Raw genomic sequence first — 19,972 nt, 5'->3', positions numbered from 1 at the left:
GAGCACAGGCTCCAGACGCGCAGGCTCAGCGGCCATGGCTCACGGGCCTAGCCCCTCCGCAGCATGTGGGATCTTCCCGGACCGGGGCACGAACCCGTGTCCCCTGCATCGGCAGGCGGACTCTCAACCACTGCGCCACCAGGGAAGCCCTAAATACATCTTTATTGGAGTATAACTGCTTTACAATGTTGTGTTAGTTTCTGCTGTATAACCAAGTGAGCCAGCTGTATGCAACATCCCCATATGCCCTCCCACCCTCCCTATCCCACCCCTCTAGGTGGTCACAAAGCATCGAGCTGATCTCCCTGTGCTATGCGGCTGCTTCCCACTAGCTATCTACCTTACGTTTGGTAGTGTATATATGTCCATGCCGCTCTTTCACTTTGTCCCAGCTTACCCTTCCCCCTCTCTGTGTCCTCAGTCCATTTTCTATGTCTGCGTCTTTATTCCTGTCCTGCCACTAGGTTCTTTGGAACCTTTTTTTTTTTTTTTTAGATTCCATGTATATGTGTTAGCGTACGGTATTTGTTTTTCTCTTTCTGACTTACCTCACTCTGTAGGACAGACTCCAGGTCCATCCACCTCACTACAAATAACTCAGTCTCGTTGGTTTTAATGGCCGAGTACCAGGTCCTATTTTGTATTGTCCTGCTGTAGCTCCATTACACCGCACTTCATGGAACCCAGGCTTCACGGTCAGACCCGGAAGGCAGGGCGTGTGTTTGCTGGTTCCCTGAGGTCCCTTTCCGTCCAGCTCACGGATTCTCAGCCTCAGTTTCCCTTTCAGGTGTACTCTTGCATGTGCTCACGTTTGAGGGGTCTTCCCCGACGTAGTCAGTAGTTCTGGGCCTGCCCGTTGCCTCTCCTTTGTTGAAGGGGGAGCGGAATGAGAGGATGGATATTCTGAGTTTTCCGAGTTGGGTTTTCTTGTTCAGTCGTCTTACTCTTCTGTGAAATATATCTACAGTTTTAGATTGATAGCGAATTATCAGAGCTCACTGAGTAGTGTTTTCGTTTTATGACTCCTTGCTCAGGTTTGTCGGTGTCTTTATAATCCCAGAGCTGAAAGATTGTAGAAATCTAGGACAGGGAGGTCTGACTTACCGGGTGTCACCAACAGCTCCAGCGATGCACCCTATTTCTACCTGTAGGATTAATTCATGTAACATTATCTGCTTTCAAAGTTGTGTAGCACAAAGGGAACAGTACTTTGCGGGGGGAACCCCTGTGACGTTACATTGCTGTACTCTGCATCTCAGATGAAATAAATCCATCTCAGAAAGCACTGGGTAAAATCTGGGATACCTGGAATTGTGTGAAATCGGAGAATCAAACACAGAGAAACCTGAGGAAGAGCACAGCTGAAGGACTAAGCTGGGGAAGGGAATGACCATCCTTCTGCAAACCAGTGGGTTCCCAGGGTCAACTTCTGGCGGTCTTTTCTGGGTGTGAAGTTGTTATCACTGGTCTCCGAGGGTATTTTGGAGGGAGTCTGGGGAGGCAGAAAACTTTTAAGAGTCCAGCTGGAAATGTTCTCCTACATGCTCATTTACAAATTGCTGAAGGCGGGGCCTTCCAGACCCTTCCCAGGGCTGATGGATGGCTGGGAGCGTGGGGTTTGGCATCGTATTGACACAGTGGAAGATGGATGTCTTTTTGATCAAAGGGAGACCATTAGGGCATGTTTAGGCTGGTAGAACTGAAGAGACTTCTCCTAAAGGGAGTAGTTCCGCACCTCCTGGCCCCCACGGCCTGCCACCCGCATCTTTACGAACAGGATTCAGATTTATCCAGCTTGCAGCCCTGGCATTGTGCTAAAGCTGACTGTGAGGAAGCTTGCATTTAAGTAGCTTCTGTTTCTTTGAGTTAATCAGTAGGTTACAGAGAAGGGGAGGGTGTCATTTGTTTCCATGATGCCTCAGCACGTCATGGGTTCGGACCATTTGGGACGATGTGACAGTTTTCTCTCTCGCGTCCCCTCCTTCACGGGGTCCCTACCAGCACCCGTCCTTAAATTGCACCTTGGGGTTCTCCTTCTCCTCCAGAGCTGGCTTGCCTTGTGGAGGCGGTGCAGCGCAGCGAGAAGAGCCACGTGGGAGGTTTCCGTGGCCAAGTGTCTCGCCACTCAGTGGAAGGGGCTTACATTCTCCTCTGGGCCGGGCAGTGGAATGGGAGAGAATGGGGCCACGGGAAAACAACACGTCTGCCGATGGGAAGCATCACAGAAATGGACTGTTCCTGGTGTGGGAGGACCCACGGAAGCTGGGTTTGAGTTTGGGGCTAAAAAAATAAGGTTTTAGAGGTTAGTCACTTTTTAACCTTTCAGTTCATAAATGTTGTTGACAGTTCCTTTTATTATTGGAGGTTTCCGTCGGTTGACTTATCTCCCCCCTGCCCGCCATGTTCACAATTTATTAGGATCATGTAGGACATCGGGATTCTCTCCCATTTCTTTCCCTCTTTTCTCTACTTTTGGTTCTCTGCCCTCTTTTGTACCGCCGTACACAGAAAATGAGAGGAGCCAGGCCTTGCCGAGACTTTGTGAAAGCACCTAGGACAGAAGGTGGACCTGTGGCCTTCTTGGGAGGGTCTGAGCCGCACTGAAGGAGGCTGACCTGTGGCTTCATTGTTTCCTGTTTATGGACACGAAAATGGGCTCGAGCAGGAAGGATTAATAAAGGGCTTAATTGAACAGGAAGTCTTTCAGCCCTTTGGAGTTGCTGAAGTGGTGCATACAGCTTGGGTGTTTATCTTGAGTCCTGTATAAGAGGTTGGACTTTCCTGCGGTTGTTTCCTGGAACTTGGTGAGGATCAGAACTTGTCAGGGCATTTGAATGTTGCAGACGGAAAAGGGATAACTAGTCACTGACAGCACTGGGTGAAAGGGAGGGCTTGTTTGGATTTCTGTGTACTGCCAGTCGCGCCTCTTGGGGTTTTCTACAGCTGGCCTTGCTCAAAGCCTTTGAAAGTCCTTTGAGCTGCTTTTGTAGCATCTCAGCAAATTCAAATATAGTATCTCTGGAAAGGAGTGATAAGTCACTCGTCTTATTAACAGCAGGGTTTTGTTGGTTAAATGGGTGTAAGAAAACATATTTGATGACAGGGCCCCTTGTGAGTCAGAGACCAGCTTTTCCCTCTTGGAGAAATTCTCATTTTGTGATGTAAGTGAGGTCTAGTCAGAAGACACTGTCACTAGACCCCTGCGAGGGATCTTTTGAGCCACACACAGTTATGGTGGATGTGTGTGTCCTGCAGATGTTTGGTGAGTCTCTGCTTGTCGTTTGCTGCCGTCCACAGACGTGACCCCTTTCCACTTAGTGCTCCCTTGACCTCAGGTATTAGGGCCTGTGCGTTCATATCCTGCAGAGTCCATCTGGGACTCCCAGGTGGTTGACAAGGAAGAAGTGAGGGGACTTTTATACTGGGGAGAGGCATCTTAGGTCCCAGAATGGGTGTTAAGAGTGTAAATGAGAGACGATCCTGGCTGAGTTGGAAGGTGTGAGTTGGCCTCCATTCCCCTGGCCCGTCTGGTTTAAAAGGCCACTTGGTTTGGTTTGATATAGTGATGCCATTTGGATAAATGTTTCTGCTTCCTGGCCTGATGACATATGGTTACCTTCTGCAACCCTGAACGTTGGTAGAAGTTCAGCATTGCTTGAGGGTATCCTAGGCCTTGTTAGAAAGGAAGGTGAGTTCTGTGCCATGACTCTCTTTTGCCTCCTTTGAATTGATACAGGTTCTTGGGTTTTTATTTAAATTTCTGTGCCACTGTTGTGTCTGCTGGGTCCGTCATGGCAGCCTCCAGTGACACTGAGCCTGGGCTGAGTCTCCGAGGCTGGGATGCTGTGAGCTCCAGTTTTTCATTGGGAGAACGTGCCGTAACTCCAGGATCACAGAGCACAAACAGCAAAAAAAAAAAAAAAAAAAAAAAAGGGAGGATAATGGCTCTTATGTTCATTAGTGATTAGCAGATTCTTTTTAATTATGGTCATGATTTTTAACTTTAGCAGTTGTCATAAAATCCTAGACCTCTTTTATAAACATTCAGGAAGAGACAATGTGTGGATTGTAGCGTATCCCTTTATCACAGAACAGACTTCCCTCCGCATTTTGGTTGTGATAGCTTACGTAACACCCAACTTTGAACATTACATGTGATTGTGTTTCAGCCTACTAAATACGTTTCTGTCAGCGCCCCAAAATGAATACTCTGGGCTTCCCAGGGAAGGAAGCATATTAGAACCATGGTGCATTACTTTAGTTTTGCCTTTTCTTACTTTTCTGGGTGGTAAAAATCACTTTGGGGGGAGGGAACGTATTTCAGAAAACAATCCAGTGGATTTTAGCCCTAGGTATATTTTCAAGATATAAAATGTTGGATTGTGAGTTGCTGTGTGTTTTCTATATACAAGCAGGGAACTTATTGTAATTGAGTTGTTGGGTTAAACGGTATTGCTAACATTGTTCATCTCTTACTTTCTGTGAAAAGTGGCTGGTTTCTTACTTCGCTGGCGTCAGATTTTAGTGCAGGTACTAAAAATTGGTTAATGCCAGGCTTATCATAAATCTGCGAAAGTCAGAATTCCCCTTTCGGGGGTGATCCCAGAGCTGGTGTCTAAAGACTGTCTACTGCCATCTATTGGTGCTTGTTGGCTACTTCACGGGATTTCCAGTGGGCGGGGAAGTTGTCCAGAATCCCTTTTCTATTTGCTGTTCTTTAAATAAAGCAGATCCCTGTTAGCAGACTTACTGTCCAAGAGGCCGAGGATGTGAGAAGCTGAAGGAAGCCTACTCCGTATCTTTCAGGGACTGGTTAGCTCTCTGAGCACTGCCTTTGTGCTTTGGTCCATCACATGCGGATGGACTTCTGAATCTCACCCTGTGCACAACTCCACGGGGAATGTTTCTGGTGGGAAGTTTCCATAGGATTGACTTTTCAGTTATACTGCTAGGGTTCCACTGGATTCTGTTGTTTAATGAATGAACTGTGTAACATTGCAGGATGAATTTCTTCGTGTATTTTTCTTCTCTCCTTCAAAGAATGAAGTAAAACATGATTCCTGCCTCACAGAGTCATTCAGTCTCCCTTCCCAGCCATCGTCTCTGCCAGGATTCGAGGAGTTTTCTGGCAGTTTTCGCAGCCGGGTATTGAGTAACCTAAAATTGAGAAACTGCTGGGGTTCTTGTTGAAATAGTATTTTTAAAAACAAAATTGGCAGTCCCACCTCAAGAGAGAATGAATGGAAAGGCAGATCAGCATTTCAACTGGTTCTTTGAGGCTTTTACAGATGAGTGTACTTTAGGTAACTTGTTCACACCTTGTAACTACAGTAGTGTATTAGGAATTTCTTTGGCAGATCCCTGCTGGATTAAGACTTTTAACTTCCATGTGTTGGTCTTCTGACTCGTGTTATCCTTTTGTTACTTGTGCTGTAAACAGTTTTTGCCCAAGACTGCCCTGAACCTAACAGTCTTTGTGGAGAGGAGCAGTTGCAGCTCCTAGATCCTGGGTTTGGAGTTGGATTCCCCGAGAAGGAGAGGGTTATGCGGCCTGGGGGTGGCGAAACCTGCGGCTTTCCATTGGTGGTAAACTGTAACACATGTGACATTTGTGACTGACGGAACAAAAGGGCTTTGTTGCCGCTTTAATTGTTGATTAATGATGATCCCTCTCAGATTTGACATGGTTGCTTTCTAGAACACAAAAGAAGTCAACGTCAAATATTTCCTTGATCATGCCAGAGTCAGGATTTCCAGGCAGCCTTGGTTCTTTGACATTTCAGGATGCTGCATCAGACTTTAAAAAAAATAATAATTGCATCATTGTATTAATGGGATCAAAAGCAGTTCTGCATATTACTTTTCATACCATTTGTGTGGGCTCCCACCACCAGCCTGAGATTTGTGTGACCAACAGATGTTTCACTTGGGAAGACACCACATGTATCTTGTAGCTATTTAGTACTTTGGTATTCTCCATTCTCTCCCCTGACCCTTTTTACCTGAGGTCAAGAAAATGAAGGCTCACCTTTCTCTCTGATGCCCACTTTCTGAGGAAGTGCAGTTATTTGTGAGCATTTGGAGTATCTTCCGAAGTCGGGGTGGTGTTTGGGTTTGCAGTACTTGCCTTCTCTTTCGTCTGGCCTTTTGGTGGGTAGAGCTGATGAATATACTTATAAGGGGTTAGGTTAGCCTTCCTGAGGATATCTCAGGGTTCTGAAGGAAGGTCATGTGTTTTCCTAAATGAGTCATTTATTCCTGATTGGAAGGATTAGGTCTTAAGGCAGCAGAGTATAGATAGCATGGTAGTTAGTAGTGGAAGGGAAATTATGGAACAACTTTTGGCATTGTGCCATCTTTTTTTTTTTTTTTTTTGGAAACATCTCTATTTAAAATTTTTTCCACCTCTGCCTTCTAAAGTGCAAGGCGGTATGCGTATCTCAAGATCTGGAAGTTATCACGTTTGTTGTTTTGCCTGACAACCTGTAGTTGGGAAGTAGGCGCTAGCAATCTTTAGCAACACAGGCATTTTGGAGGTTTTTATTTCCCACTTGGTACAGGCAAAAGATCAGTACTTGTCACCAGAATTATGAAATCATAATGCAAGAGGAATTATTACAGGAATTACTATATTGAGGTTTTATAGGTGAGGTCAGAGGAGATTGGAGCTAGAAGGACTCTGAGTTGTTTCCTTTTCATAGGGGTCTCTCTCTCCACACCCCCCCCCCAACTGCTTCTGCCACCAAGGAAATAGAGTCCCAGCTTGCCCAAGGTCACAAGGTAGTTGAACCAAAGCAGCCCAGGGTTTGTGATACCACGGTTCTTTTCCTTGTACCACTCTGACCAAGCAGAACTTTACAGGGTTTCATCTCTAGGAGATTCAAGCAAAAGAAGTTCCTTTCGGTATATCAGGTTAATAGCAAACTTTTACTCTAAATAGTTGCCTGTGTAATTTAATTTAAGACAAGTGCTGCAAATATTTAACATCCTGCGGTTTTTAGCATAAATCATTTCATCTCTTTCTATGTAAAGCAAGAAATGAGGCCTCTGAACCCGTATGGCAGGATCTCCAGAAACACCTGAAAGCAGGCATTTCTCTTCTCACGGAGCTGCAGACCTCCCTTTTCTGTCACTGGGTGAAGTCCCTACACCTCAATGAGACAAACACCCATTGTAACTCTGGAGCAGGGTGGGCCGTGAGCGCAGAAGGATGGAGCCTGTTGCCAGTGCTTCTTGTTACTGAGTTTGCTGTGCGTTGGTCTCTGCTAGCCTCCGGGTTCACTTGAGGATGTGTTTATTTTCTCTTTACTATACAGGATGTTTACAGCCATCCTGTGTGGTTTGCCCGCAACTGCACTTGCATTTGAATTTGGTGGGCAGCTTGCCCTGGGCAAGGGATATCCCCTGCCCGACCCATACAGTCTCCAACACACACCCGCCCTTGTTTCTTTGACTAGCTGCCAGGTCTGTAGTGTGTGTGTGTCTGGGGGTAGAATAGAGTGGGTACTTATTTTGGAGATGGAAACACAGGAATTTTTTTTTTTTTTTTTGAATAGGCCTTTCAGCAAGTTGGCAAAGCTTCAGGGCCAGCTCCCACACCAGCACAAAGAGCCTGGCTGGCTATGTGGGTCCCTCTGCACTTGTCGGATATAACGCATTTTCTTTCTTGAATGAACACACACCCTGCCCTCCCACCCATGCATTGCTCTCTGTTTAGACTTGGGGTGTAATCTAAATAACTGGATTTACCAGCTTATGTTTTTAATATTGGAAAATTAAGTTAATAAGATGGTGTTTGGCATTCACGGCCTTCCACGAGGACCGGCTGGGCGCTGCTTTAGACCCGCTCATCCCCCTCGCTTCCGCCTTGTCCAGCTGAGTTGCGTGCATACCGCTCGTCCTCCGTGGGTTTGTAAACTATCAGAAATCCTGGGCAGAAATGGAATTTAATTAACCTAGAAATTGCTGTTGTGCCATATTTAGGGCTGCCCTAGAGATTGAGCACACAGATAGCAATAAGCCGGTTAACTCTATCCTGTAGGTAACCCCAGAGGAGACCCGGAGACACAGTGCCACAGTGATGGCGGGCTGCCCGGAAGCTTCCAAAGGCAGGATTTGGGGAGGGCAGGAGAGGGCACCGGGGGAGTGTTACAGAACAAAGAGTATCTGGCACAGGACTTGGTCAGCCCCCAGTGGGTTTTCTTTACAAGCTTTGTCTTGGAATTTATCTGTTAACTTGGAAAATAACGCTAGTGTTTATTTCGGTCTGCTTCTCTATTCCCATAAAGGTGCTGTACTTTTTTTCTTTTTAACCTAAATATGAAATATATTTGAAGATTTATTGGGGTAAAATTTTAAGTGATCAAGCGAAACGTTCCTTTGGCTGTTGGCCCCGATGCCAGCGAATCCCACATGAGAGAAGGCTTCTTCTGTGAACCATGGGGCGTGGAAGAGAGGAGGGAGAAGACGGACACCCTCCCATCCAGCTCACGCAGCTCGTCAAGAAGCACCGTCTCTGACGTGCGGGGGTCTCGTGTGCAGGGGTGCGTGGCAGGACCCCCACACCTTGGCCAGTGGATTGTGGCCCAGGGACAGGTGTGCTGCGTGTGGACACATGGGGTGCAGCGGCGTGCCTTGGGGTCGGGGGGTACCTTGTGACACAGCGTGGTTGACAGCCAGAACGCGACCTTAATTGGCTTTTGTTCGACGATGCTCCTGATGGCCAAGTGGCTCAGTAAATTCTCAATAAGCGGTGCCGGTGGTGGTGGAGGAAATTGTGACCGAACGGGCAGGTTCTTCGGAAACTGATGCTTAGTGAAACTGGATTCCACTCGACCTTTGCGGAGCCATATCCTGGGATGGCCAGTAACTTTACTGGTGGCCGAACCACAGGCCTCTCCTGTAGCTCTTGGGTCCGTTTCAGATCTGTCCGGCCATCTCCCTGCCACCTCCGGATTGCCATGCCCTCTGCCCCTGTGCTCAGAAAACGTGTGATTCCTAAGGAATGAGTGAGGCGTTGGTATTGTTCATAAATAGGACAGCAGCGTGATGTTCCTGCCTTTCTCTCTCAATGTCTACGGAGGGCTCGCCCTCGACACGCGGCAGCCCGTACATGCAGACGTAGGACATGAGGAGGCCCTGGCAGGAGAGCCCACTCTGTAGGCCACCAAAGGGCAGAGGAATGGCAATGGAGTCGAGCGGTAGGTCCTGGGGGATGTGCTATTTGAGGATGGCTCAGTCTCTCTGAGGAGGTGACTTTTGAACAGAGACGTGGAAAACGTGATTCCGTAAAAAGCAGCAAGCAGGCTGGAATGTTCCCCTCACTGGATTATAGGAAGAAGCCAGCCATGGTGAGATAAAGGGGAGAAGCATTCCAGCTAGAGTGAGCAGGGTCCCCTGAGAACCTTTGCCTCTGTCCTAAGAGCATTTATTTCTACATAGAGTGACACTCTGGGGGGATCAGATCAATAAAGCAACTTTCGTTTCAACACCCCCCCCCACCCCCCCAAAAAAGGAGGCACTTTTGCTTAAATGGGATTCACACCAGCAGGGCTGAGCTTTGTCGTGACTGGGTTGCCATGGGGCTCCTGTCCCTTCTAGAGAAGGGACACCCCAGATGGCCTTACCCACGACAAGGGCTTCAGATAGCAAGCCCTGCATTCCCTGAACTTGCTCTCTGAATTTTTTACTCTTTTATCTCACGTACACACATTTACACCACGGAAGGTGAGGAACAGCGATGATTTGATGTGAAACCACTTCTGTTCCCTCACCCTCACTGCCCCTCAACCCTAGATTTACACACTGTAAATAAAAGGTTACCCTCAATGTATTTATTCATATATACATGTATGTACATGTTTCTTCCTCAGTTGGTTTAAGTTTCTTCGGCTTGCTGGAGAGTTTGGTTTTAGTTGGTTTCATTGACCTTCCTGGCACGGAGGAGTCTTCTGTAAGGGAAATTCCTTCCTGGATCAGTTAATAAAAGATCAACACAGAAGTGAGTCTTGCGCCACTTGACCCTCCTGTGGTTTGTGTGGGACAGACTCCCTCTGTACTTTCTGCATTCTGGCTTGCTGTGCATTACCAACGGGCAGCAGAGGCCCTCCTGGCTAAACTTCAGGCAAAAAAGCCTTTGGAGGCCCTACATTCTGCTTGTTTCTTCCCTTGATGCCCAGGAGCTCCACACTCTCTCCAGCCCCACCCCTGGGTGGCTCTGAACTCCCTTAGTTCAACCTGAATTTCCATTTAAAGCATCTTCGCCCTGGTAATGGACTGGAGGGTGTTCCTGGTGGAGGGATGGGTGGGTCCCATCTTGCTGGCCTGCTCACGGCTGGCGCCCAGCAGCTGAGTGCAGGCCGTCCTGGAGCTCCACCGCCCTCGGTGGGTGTCTGATCATGCCTGTCCTCTCCTGCACTCCAGCCTCCTTCTTGCCCCAGCACCTCCAGGTGCAGATAATCTAGGTCTTCAGCACATCTGGACCTCCCCGCCCCCTTTCTATACCGATTTTAAATAACATACACTCATTTCCTCGTATCAGACACTCTAGAATGAATCACCTATCCCACAAACATACCCGAATGGCTAAGAGCACTTCCTCCATGGATTTGGCCTCTGAGTTGTGTAATTCAAACTCTTTTGTTGCGTGGGGACAGCAAAGCAAAGTCACACCTACCCCCCCCCCCCGGGAGACCTGCCCTTTCCACAAAGTACGGATTCTTCTGGCCTCTTTAAAACAAGAGATTGGTTTGTCTTGTTCTTTAGGTCCTGCTTTCATCTGGGTCTCACAAATACTTAATCACTTGGGAGCTTGGCTTATGCCTCTGAGGGGTAATTTATTTTACTGTCGCTTTTTAATCTGTTATGCCCTTATTTTTCATAGCCTCCCTGAGAAAGTCATCAGGCAAAAAGCGCCTTTTATTTGAGCAACGGTCGGAGCATTTATCTTTGAGGTTATGAAATTGTAGAATGTTTTTCCGTGTCCTGCTCTGTCAACTGTGTTTGCGTGTTTGTTTTTCATTCAGGCTGTGCCATCTTCTCATTATGTGTGGCATTTGTCGTTGCCGACTTTTGAGAAAGCAGTAAACACTGAACATCCTGTTCACGTACAGGCAGTGATTCCATAAAGCCCCCCCTTAATGCCCAGAGTGTGAGTTGTGTCCATTTAAATGAAGATGTACAAATCAGAAGATTGCCAATTAAAACCCCTTTTCAGTAGGAAAACATGACAGGGGTTTTCTTTTAACAGGAAGGGCAAGTTGGAGGAGAGAAGGAGCTGGTTGGAAGAGGGGGGTAGTCCTCCTGGGCTCAGTCCACCCTGAGGGTGCCAGGGCATGGCGTCGCTGTCTCCTTTTCTGTATCCTGTCCTTCCTCTGAGGCGATCCTGCTCAAGGCACGGGCTGTTGGCTGCCTGGTGCCAGTGAGCTGAATAGAGAAATTGAGAGTGAGCAGTGAGCATGTTAAAGCAGTTGAACAGGGTGATTTTATGTCTGTTGAGTCTAATAATAAATTTGAGCTTGTAGTTTATGTCTTTCATTTTCTCCCTACAATAATTATCTTATAAAAATATCCCCTTGTAAAAGGCAGAAAATCTAAAGGGGACCGTGAGGGGGAACCAAATGCAAAACGGATCCTCCCTTGCGATGGTTTGAGAAGCACTGTTCTTACATCTCTCAGTTGGTCACACACACACCCCCCACCCCCATCTGATCTTCCTTGAAGGTCAGTCCTCTGGGCTTGGAGGCTCTCCCAGCACACACTTCTGCTCTCTCATCTTCTGGACAGTCAGTTGGTTGCAAAAAAAAGCTCTTTGTTCTTCACAACACAGGAATGGGAGCGTTGTTTTATCCCCTTACCATTTATGACGTTTGGAATTTCTGTTAAACCTTGTTATATGGCTGTTTTCCTCTGGTTATTCCTGGGTTCTGAAGTGCTTTTGATTAACTGTGACGTTTTTAAGATTTTAGGGACTGAGGGTTGTTGCCCAGTCCCTAGTAAGGGACAGTCATGCTGTCATGACTGTCATGCTCTCTCCCTGTTGATCAAGTGTCAGTTCATATTGGGAATATGACCTATTCAGGAGTGTTTCTGGTGGGTCGTAAGGGAGGCAAGAGTTGAGTCTGGGCAGGACACGGGAGGTTAAAACTTAAGGGAGCTAATTTTTACAAAGCGGAAAACCAGTGTGTGTGTGGCGGGGGGGGGTTTATTTTGTTAAATACTAGAATGTTAACTTAAAATGTTAGGGTATTTTGAGCACCAGCAGTGGAAGATACTATGCTTACTGTTTTACATAATCTCAACGATAGTTAAGGGAAGACTTGTTTGTGCTATAGAATTATAAATATATGTAATACTCAAAGCAGCCTTGAGCCGGGGTGCCGGGGTGGCTTTATCAGTCCCACCCACATAGTGACTGATTCCAGTTTGGGGTTCTGAGCAAATCCGTTTAAAGCCCTGTGCCGTAGGGCTGCTTTTTTTTATTTTTTATTTTTATTTTTTGCGGTACACGGGCTTCTCACTGTTGTGGCCTCTCCCGTTGCGGAGCACAGGCTCCGGATGCACAGGCTCAGCAGCCATGGCTCACGGGCCCAGCCGCTCTGTGGCATGTGGGATCTTCCCGGACCGGGGCACGAACCTGTGTCCCCTGCATCGGCAGGCGGACTCTCAACCACTGCACCACCAGGGAAGCCCAGGGCTGCTTTTTAATTCTTGTTTTTTCCCTGCTCTCAAATACTGTTTCTTGAGCATCTTTATGAGCAGGCCAGAGAGGTGGTTTAAAGCAGGACACCTACAGGTTCACACCCTCAAAGGTGTTTATTTTCCATTAGGCGTTGAGATCTTGAAAATTCAAGGGAGAGCTAATAGGAGGCAATTTATGATAAAGGTCAAGTCAGTTATACAGGGGGTAAAAACACTTAGGTAGAAAAAGGAGAACGACTACTGGCTACAGTGTTAGGAAAAAAGTAAAGAAACCTTTCCAAGAGTCATTAGGATTCAAATTAATAGAGTGTCTGACATGTAAAATTGTGTAAATGAACAATGTCTGGTTAAGGAGATTGAAGTTGTGATTTGTAGACACCTAAGTATAAATTAGGGGATTGGTATCTACGTAGGATGGTAATAGGGGAGAGGCCTGAGAAAGGTAGGTTAAGGCCAGTTTTTCAAATCCCTAACTAAGGACTTTGGACTTTTTGTATGGGCAGAAGGTAACACATAATTTGGCCATGAAGGAGGGGTTTTGAATAGACTAGAGAAGTGGTCTTCCCCCCCTCCCCCACCCCCTACAGTACAAGCTTTAATTCCAGGTGGATTTATTTGGCTGAATTGGAGTTAGAAGAGCTTAGAGATGGGGAGACTACTTCCTCCGGGGGTGTGAGACCAGGTCAGTGACAGGCTAAGGTGGACGAGGTGTCCTTACAAAATATGAAGGCAGTTGTGCATGTGTTTGTGATAGCATCGTGTTAAAGCACAGAATGCTAAATAAATGTGGCAGATGATTTGTGAAAAAGTACAAAAGCCATTAATCCTGTGTCACCTAATACCGCATGCCGCTTTGGAAATACCCAGGCACACACTGGTTTGTGCACAGGCACGCGCTTGTGTGCAAACGTACACACATGCTCATGGTGCACATTTTATATCAGTGTAGAAAACGTAGCCCTTTAAAGCAAATTTATTGCCCTTTAAAGCAGGCTTGTGGTTTACGAGAGTGAGAGAGATACAGAGAACCTTAATTAGAAACAAAGAGTTTGCTTGAAATAAGGTCTCTCTTCCCTTTTGTGTCATGATTTTATTGCTGCACGTAGATCTGTATCCTCCGATCTCTGCTTGTTGTTAATTTTCTTTTGCTTTTACAGGCCCAGGCTGCAAGCACAAAGGAAGTTTGCTCAATCCCAGCCGAATAGTCCCAGCACAACTCCAGTAAAGATAGTGGAGCCATTGCTACCCCCTCCAGCCACTCAAATTTCTGACCTCTCTAAAAGGAAGCCTAAGACAGAAGATTTTCTTACCTTTCTCTGCCTTCGAGGTAAGACCGTGTTGCCATTTTGGAGGGAGCAGCCTGGTTGAAGGAAAAAGGGGTGAGGCTGTCCCCAGGAGTTCTGATGTTGGCTTTGGTCTCTGCTCTACAACCTCTTTGAACTCCCAGCCTGGTTTGAGGGATTGAGACTGTAAAGTGAGGAATCCCACCCAGAGGGTGCTGGAGCCTTCCTGTTTTTTTCCCTCTGACTCTTGAATCACCTTTCTTGGTCTCAGCACACAGTGTCACAGTTTGGAGTCTTACGTTCTTATAATTGACTTCTCCCTGACATCCTTTTAGGACCTCTACCACCCCAGCATCACCGTCACACACATGCTTTGCAAACTTGGCTTTTTGATTTGTAATTTTTTTTTGGTTGTTGTTGGGGTAGTTGTGGATGGGTGTTAGGTCCCGTTTCCTAGTGTTTTCTGAGGTCTGGGAATAAGCCACGCTGATGGAGGGTCCTCTCCCTCCCCCCGCCATACTACTTTAGGAAAAATAACAGTAATGCTTTGTAGGTATAGATAACGGTGGAAATAGCGGTCTGTACATACGAACAGGGCCAGTGGACGGAGTGCACGGAGAGGATTTTGTAATTACAAAATGACAATTTTGTAATGAAGGATGGGTTTGGATTTACATGGCCTTATTTTTGGAAAGTCTTTAGGAACTAAGTGAGGGAAGAACACAGAAGATGGTGAGGGAGATTGAGGGGCCTCTGCATTGCAGGTAGGAGCATCACAGAAGGGAGTCTTCGAGCTTCTCACTGCCCTGTTGGGCCACAGCATTTCAGTCTGTCCTGTGGTTGATGGTGCTCACGTCGGTCACTCAGTTGAGGCAGGCTGTCAGGCTTTTCCACGGAAAGCGGACCCTTGACAGCTTTTGTGATTATACATGTTTCATTGCGAGGCGCTTTGAAACACTCCGTATTTCATTTCTCATCAAACTCGATGTACTCATTTTGGGGATCTGGATGGACTCATTTCCTGTTTTGTTCAGAGGGTTGTAATCCATTACTCATCTGTTTTGATGTTTGATTGTCCCAGATCCCATCAGTGTAGCCCCTTCAAGCTGGCTCCCTTGCCCTTTGACACATCCCTGTCATCCTCCCATCCCAGCTCCCCGACACAGTGGAATGTCCTGGACTCTTGTTGTGTACTCCCTCCCTCAGCCCTGAAATCAGCCATTTCTTCTAAGAGCCCTGTTCATTTTCAGGAACAGCTGCTCTTTAGAAGCTAGGATCTGGGCTTGAGGTGTGCTCATAGCTATCGGAGGGAAATGCATTGTGTGTGTGGGGGACATGTGCAAGGGCATGTATGTGCAGTTCATTTAGTATGCACATCTATGTCTCTAGGTCTATTAAAATCCACGAATGAGCACCAGTACCCTCCCAATTTTAGTTTAGCACCAAAGGGTTCCTTCTGGTTTTCTTTCTTTCTTTTTTTTTTTCTATATTAAACAGTGAGAAAGTTGACTCCTGTTATCCATAAATTGTTTATTTGATCCATCTTTTCCAGTGTGCCCCACCTCCCATCTATTCTGCCACCCTCGCCATGGAGCCCTTCTGATCTCACTTGGCTCGGACCCTGTGAAGTGTGAACACCTCTCCATCCTCCTTTGGCTCTCGCACACCACAGGGACTGACATGGTCGTTACACACACACACACACACACACACACACACACACACACACACACAGACACCCCAGTTTGCTTTAGGACTAAATTGTTAGGGAAGGGAAAATGAAGGGTGAGGTCTTTGTCTGAGATTACAGGCTACTGATATGATAGTCCTGGGAGACTCAAGACCTAAAGGAGGAGAATAAGTGTATTTCAGTGCCGACCACTTCTCCCTCACGAAAGGGAGTGGGGTGGGTAGCAGGGCCTCCTGCCAGCATCTCCCTTGGGTTTGACATAGCTCCTTGCTGAAGGAGTCTAGTGATCCTAGGTGTTGAGGGTGGAGATGGAAAGGAAGGTGTACAAACCCACTAGCAAAGAATCAAGTGCAGGATCGGCTGTGAAGGGTGAAAGGAAGGGGAAAGATGAGAGTGACCAACGGGCTGGTAGGTGGTGGGGTGGTGTCACGGGCAGTGGAGAGTGAGTGGGACCAGGTGCTCAGAAGAAGGAATTTGAGCCAAAGGGATCTTTGAAGGGTCAACAGTATCATCAGAGGCAAGATGGTTCAGGTAAATAAAGCTCTGTGTTCGTAGGACTCTTCATTGTGTCTTTTTAATCCCACTGGAGCCAAATTTACCTTGGAGCCATGCCTTAACTCTTTTCTTTAGGAAGATTCACTGATTGTGTTCTATTAGGATGTCAGAAAACTGCTCTGCAGATTATGGAATTTAGTTATGAAAGTTTTTACCTATGGAGCGGGTGTGACTTGTTTTTAGAGTGGAATTTGTATGTTTGTGCCATGCGCGTATATATGCATAATTTCTTTTAAATCGTATTTTCTCTGGCTTGGGGTGATTTGGGGAGGACCTCGCTTGGAGAGGCATGCTTATTACTCGAGTAAATGGCACCTAGGGAAAACATTACCAAGTCCCCAGCTTTGACATTTCCAGGCTCTAGACACAAGAGAATCATGTCTTTTCATAGACACAGTTTACTTCTGTCACTTGTCAGATGGAACAAAAGTTTCAGTAAGTGAAACCTAAGATGTTGAATTTTGGAAAAATGCTCTGAGGCTTGGAAAGTTATTCCTACATTCATGAGCCAGACAATAAAAATAGGTTTCGTTGTTTATTTTAGCTGATATGCAATAAGGTTTTGACACAGAGTATTGCACTCTCTTACTCTTCCTCCTGTACTTTTTAGATTTAAGGTATTTTATTTTAAAAGCCAGGGCTTTGGGCTTCCCTGGTGGCGCAGTGGTTGAGAGTCTGCCTGCCGATGCAGGGGACGTGGGTTTGTGCCCCGGTCCGGGAAGATCCCACATGCCGCGAAGCGGCTGGGCCTGTGAGCCATGGCCGCTGAGCCTGCGCGTCCGGAGCCTGTGCTCCGCAACGGGAGAGGCCACAACGGTGAGAGGCCTGCGTACCACAATAAACAAACAAACAAACCAGGGCTTTGTGAGGTCAGGTGTGTTTACCTGATCTGGCTTTTCTAAAAGCCTCAAATGATAGGTGATTCGCTAAGTACTTCATGATATTGGAAATGCGATGGATTTGGTGGCATTAGATGGCATACTTTAATATGCAGTTGCTTGAGCTAATTAAAACTCATATTTTGAGGTGTACAAGGGTTAAATAGACAAAGCCTGTTGTAGTGGTACTTTAATAATTCTCTTTCAGTTTCAAATGTTGAAACTTTTTTTAGTTATCAGTGTATTTCATGTTCCTCTAAGGAAGATCAGCAGAAAAGTTGGAGAAACAGACCAAAAAAAAAAAAAAAATCAAAATACCCCTCTGTCTAATCTCCCAGACACAACCACTGTTTCTCATTTCCTTGGTGAAAATGTTACTAAGCCTTCTCTGTGTATATACAATACAAGTCACACACCCCAAATGGAATTGCATTATATTTTTATTTTTGCAATCTGGTTTTCCTATTTCACACTCTCACATAAATACCCCTTCCATTTTGTGGATGTCTCATCATTTATCTAATCCTTGATTTACATGTAGATGTATTTCTAACTTTTAGGTATCAACTGCTGGTGACACTTCCTCACTTAAGTCTTGGCCTCATCTGTAATCTTAACAGACAAAGTTGATAGTTGGGAATTTGATTAACTTTCTCTTTTATACCTGCATTCTAATTCTGCCGCTGCTTTTTTCGTACGGGTTCCACACCAAACAGAGCTTGTCTGAGCCCCAAAATTTATGCTTAGCCTCAAGAGCCCGGCCACTCCATCACCCTTTACAGGAGTCTCTGGGTAAAGGAAACGGTCTTGAGAGGCTTCAGTATTGGTGGGAAAGAAAGCCTGGCTGCAGAAATCGTGAAGGAATCAAAGACCTGGAAACGATGTTTGTTGCCAAGGATTACAGATCATCCTTTTCTCCAGTCCTCCGTTGTTACCCGTAATAGTCTCAGCGCTAATTTGGAATATGGAAGAGAATGAATCTTGAGAAAAAGCCGGCAAGTAGAGTTCTTAAGCCTTGGTGTTTGTTACCCATCAGTGACACTCAGCAAGCCCAAGACAACTCCCCACAACTCCGTTAAGTATCTTCAGCGAAAACCTGGGGTGGGGAAAAATGATACCGTTAATAATTCTGGGATTAGTGTGTACATGTCAACACAGCAGCCAGTTGTTCAGGGATAAGAAGCTTTAGAGATTTAAAAAATCTGTCTTAAGGCACGCGGAGACCTTTCAGCTAAGTTTGGCAGGGCTCTCTCCTTTCCTATTTAATATCATGACCTAAAATCTCTAAAGGAAAGGCAGAGTGAATAGTGCAGCCCGCCCGAAGTGTTTGCCTGCAGTGTATTTATCTTTAAATGGCTGCGTTGAAGGGCGTCCACATGGCTCCTGCCAGAGGCATAATTAGCATCTTTTTTTGCTGGTGCACATCGGCCGAGATGGGGGAGGGGTGTGTGCCCTGGGCCGCGTGCCTCGATTCTAACCTTCGCTGCATCTTCTGTCACTGGTCTCGTTATTCTTAATGAGTTCTGTCTTCTTCTCTTTGTCCTGACTATGATTATTAGCAGGTTAAAAAAAGCTTAACCGGGCCTCCCTGGTGGCGCGGTGGTTGGGAGTCCGCCTGCCGATGCAGGGGATACGGGTTCGTGCCCCGGTCTGGGAGGATCCCATGTGCCGCGGAGCGGCTGGGCCCGTGAGCCATGGCCGCTGGGCCTGCGCGTCCGGAGCCTGTGCTCCGCAACGGGGGAGGCCACAGCAGTGAGAGGCCCGCATACCGCAAAAAAAAAAAAAAAAAAAAAAGCTTAACACAGCAGAGCAGTGGCAGGTTAAATGATTCTCTTATTTATATTTTTCTCTTTATGGGGCTCTGCAAACAAGGGGGATTCCCAAGGGGGATCCCTGAAAATACACATCTACACATGGCTCCTTCTTCTGACCGTGGGTGTCACAGTCCGGTGTCACAGTCCAGTGTCACAGTTCGGAGGAAAGAAGAGAGCTATTTTGGAGGAGGAGGTCTTAGGAAAGACCCACACTGTCAGCCGCGGCGAAGCAGTCCTTTCTGTTTTGGGACTGCTTGCCTATTGTTTCGCAGGTCTTAGAGAATCTTCAGCCATCAGCCGTCATTCAATTGCTAATTAATTCAGCAAGCCTTTATTGAACATTTTTTATATGCGAGACACTAGAAAACAGATTAGCAACAGGAAAGCAGTATCCCTGTGGTAGGTGCGATAGACCAACTAGGCAATGCCAGGGTAGAGGGTGCGCATGTGGAACAGGAAGGGACTCTGCCCAGGGCTCTCTGGGATGGAGCTGGCTTTGTAGAAGGAGAAAGTTCTGCAGGAGCCCCTGCCAAGGCCTGGGGTGGTGTTGGGTTTGTTTTCTGGAGGGCCCCTCGTTAAAGCAGGGGAGTTAGACGTGTCCGATTCTGTGGGCCCTGGGCTGGATATTCACCGAGGTTCTTCAGCCGAGAGAAGAGACATCACATGTCCAGACCCTTATTATTGAGTAAGATGCTCCTGGCTAGAGGAAGGGCTCTCCAGTGGGTTATTATAGGAACACAGGCCGGAGGCCGAATGATCCTAGTGGATCTTGGGCAGATGACTTAAACCACTCTCAGTCCAAGTGTCTTCTTTTGTAAAATAGGTGTGTAGTGAGCACACAGTTGCTGTGGAGTTGAAGTCATGGGTGTGAAGCAGGCCAGATGGTGCCTGTGGTGACCATCCAGTGGACTTAACGTTTCCCAGTGAATTTAGGCAGACGAAGAGGGTATTGGAGGAGCCTTCCATTTGAAAATGAAGAGGAACGATATGAAAGATCAGCTTAGGAGAATGCAGGTACCAGAAGAGACAGACCACCCATGGAACTCTCTCTAA

General features: G+C 46.7%; 1 protein-coding gene across 2 annotated transcripts in view; it reads left to right on the top strand.

Annotated features, from left to right (window-relative positions):
* JARID2 (jumonji and AT-rich interaction domain containing 2) overlaps nt 1–19,972 on the top strand; it is a 244,949-nt gene that overhangs the window by 168,872 nt on the left and 56,105 nt on the right. For both annotated transcript variants that reach the window (XM_082639766.1, XM_082639765.1), the window contains exon 4: nt 13,857–14,026. In XM_082639766.1, the coding sequence (XP_082495892.1) occupies nt 13,857–14,026 (170 nt within the window). The remainder of the gene's footprint in view (nt 1–13,856; nt 14,027–19,972) is intronic.

Source organism: Mesoplodon mirus, assembly GCF_964341445.2.
Source record: "Mesoplodon mirus genome assembly, chromosome: 12".
Taxonomy (NCBI): domain Eukaryota; kingdom Metazoa; phylum Chordata; class Mammalia; order Artiodactyla; family Ziphiidae; genus Mesoplodon; species Mesoplodon mirus.
Note: the sequence above shows the minus strand (reverse complement) of the source record. Positions and strands in the feature narration are given on the sequence as shown.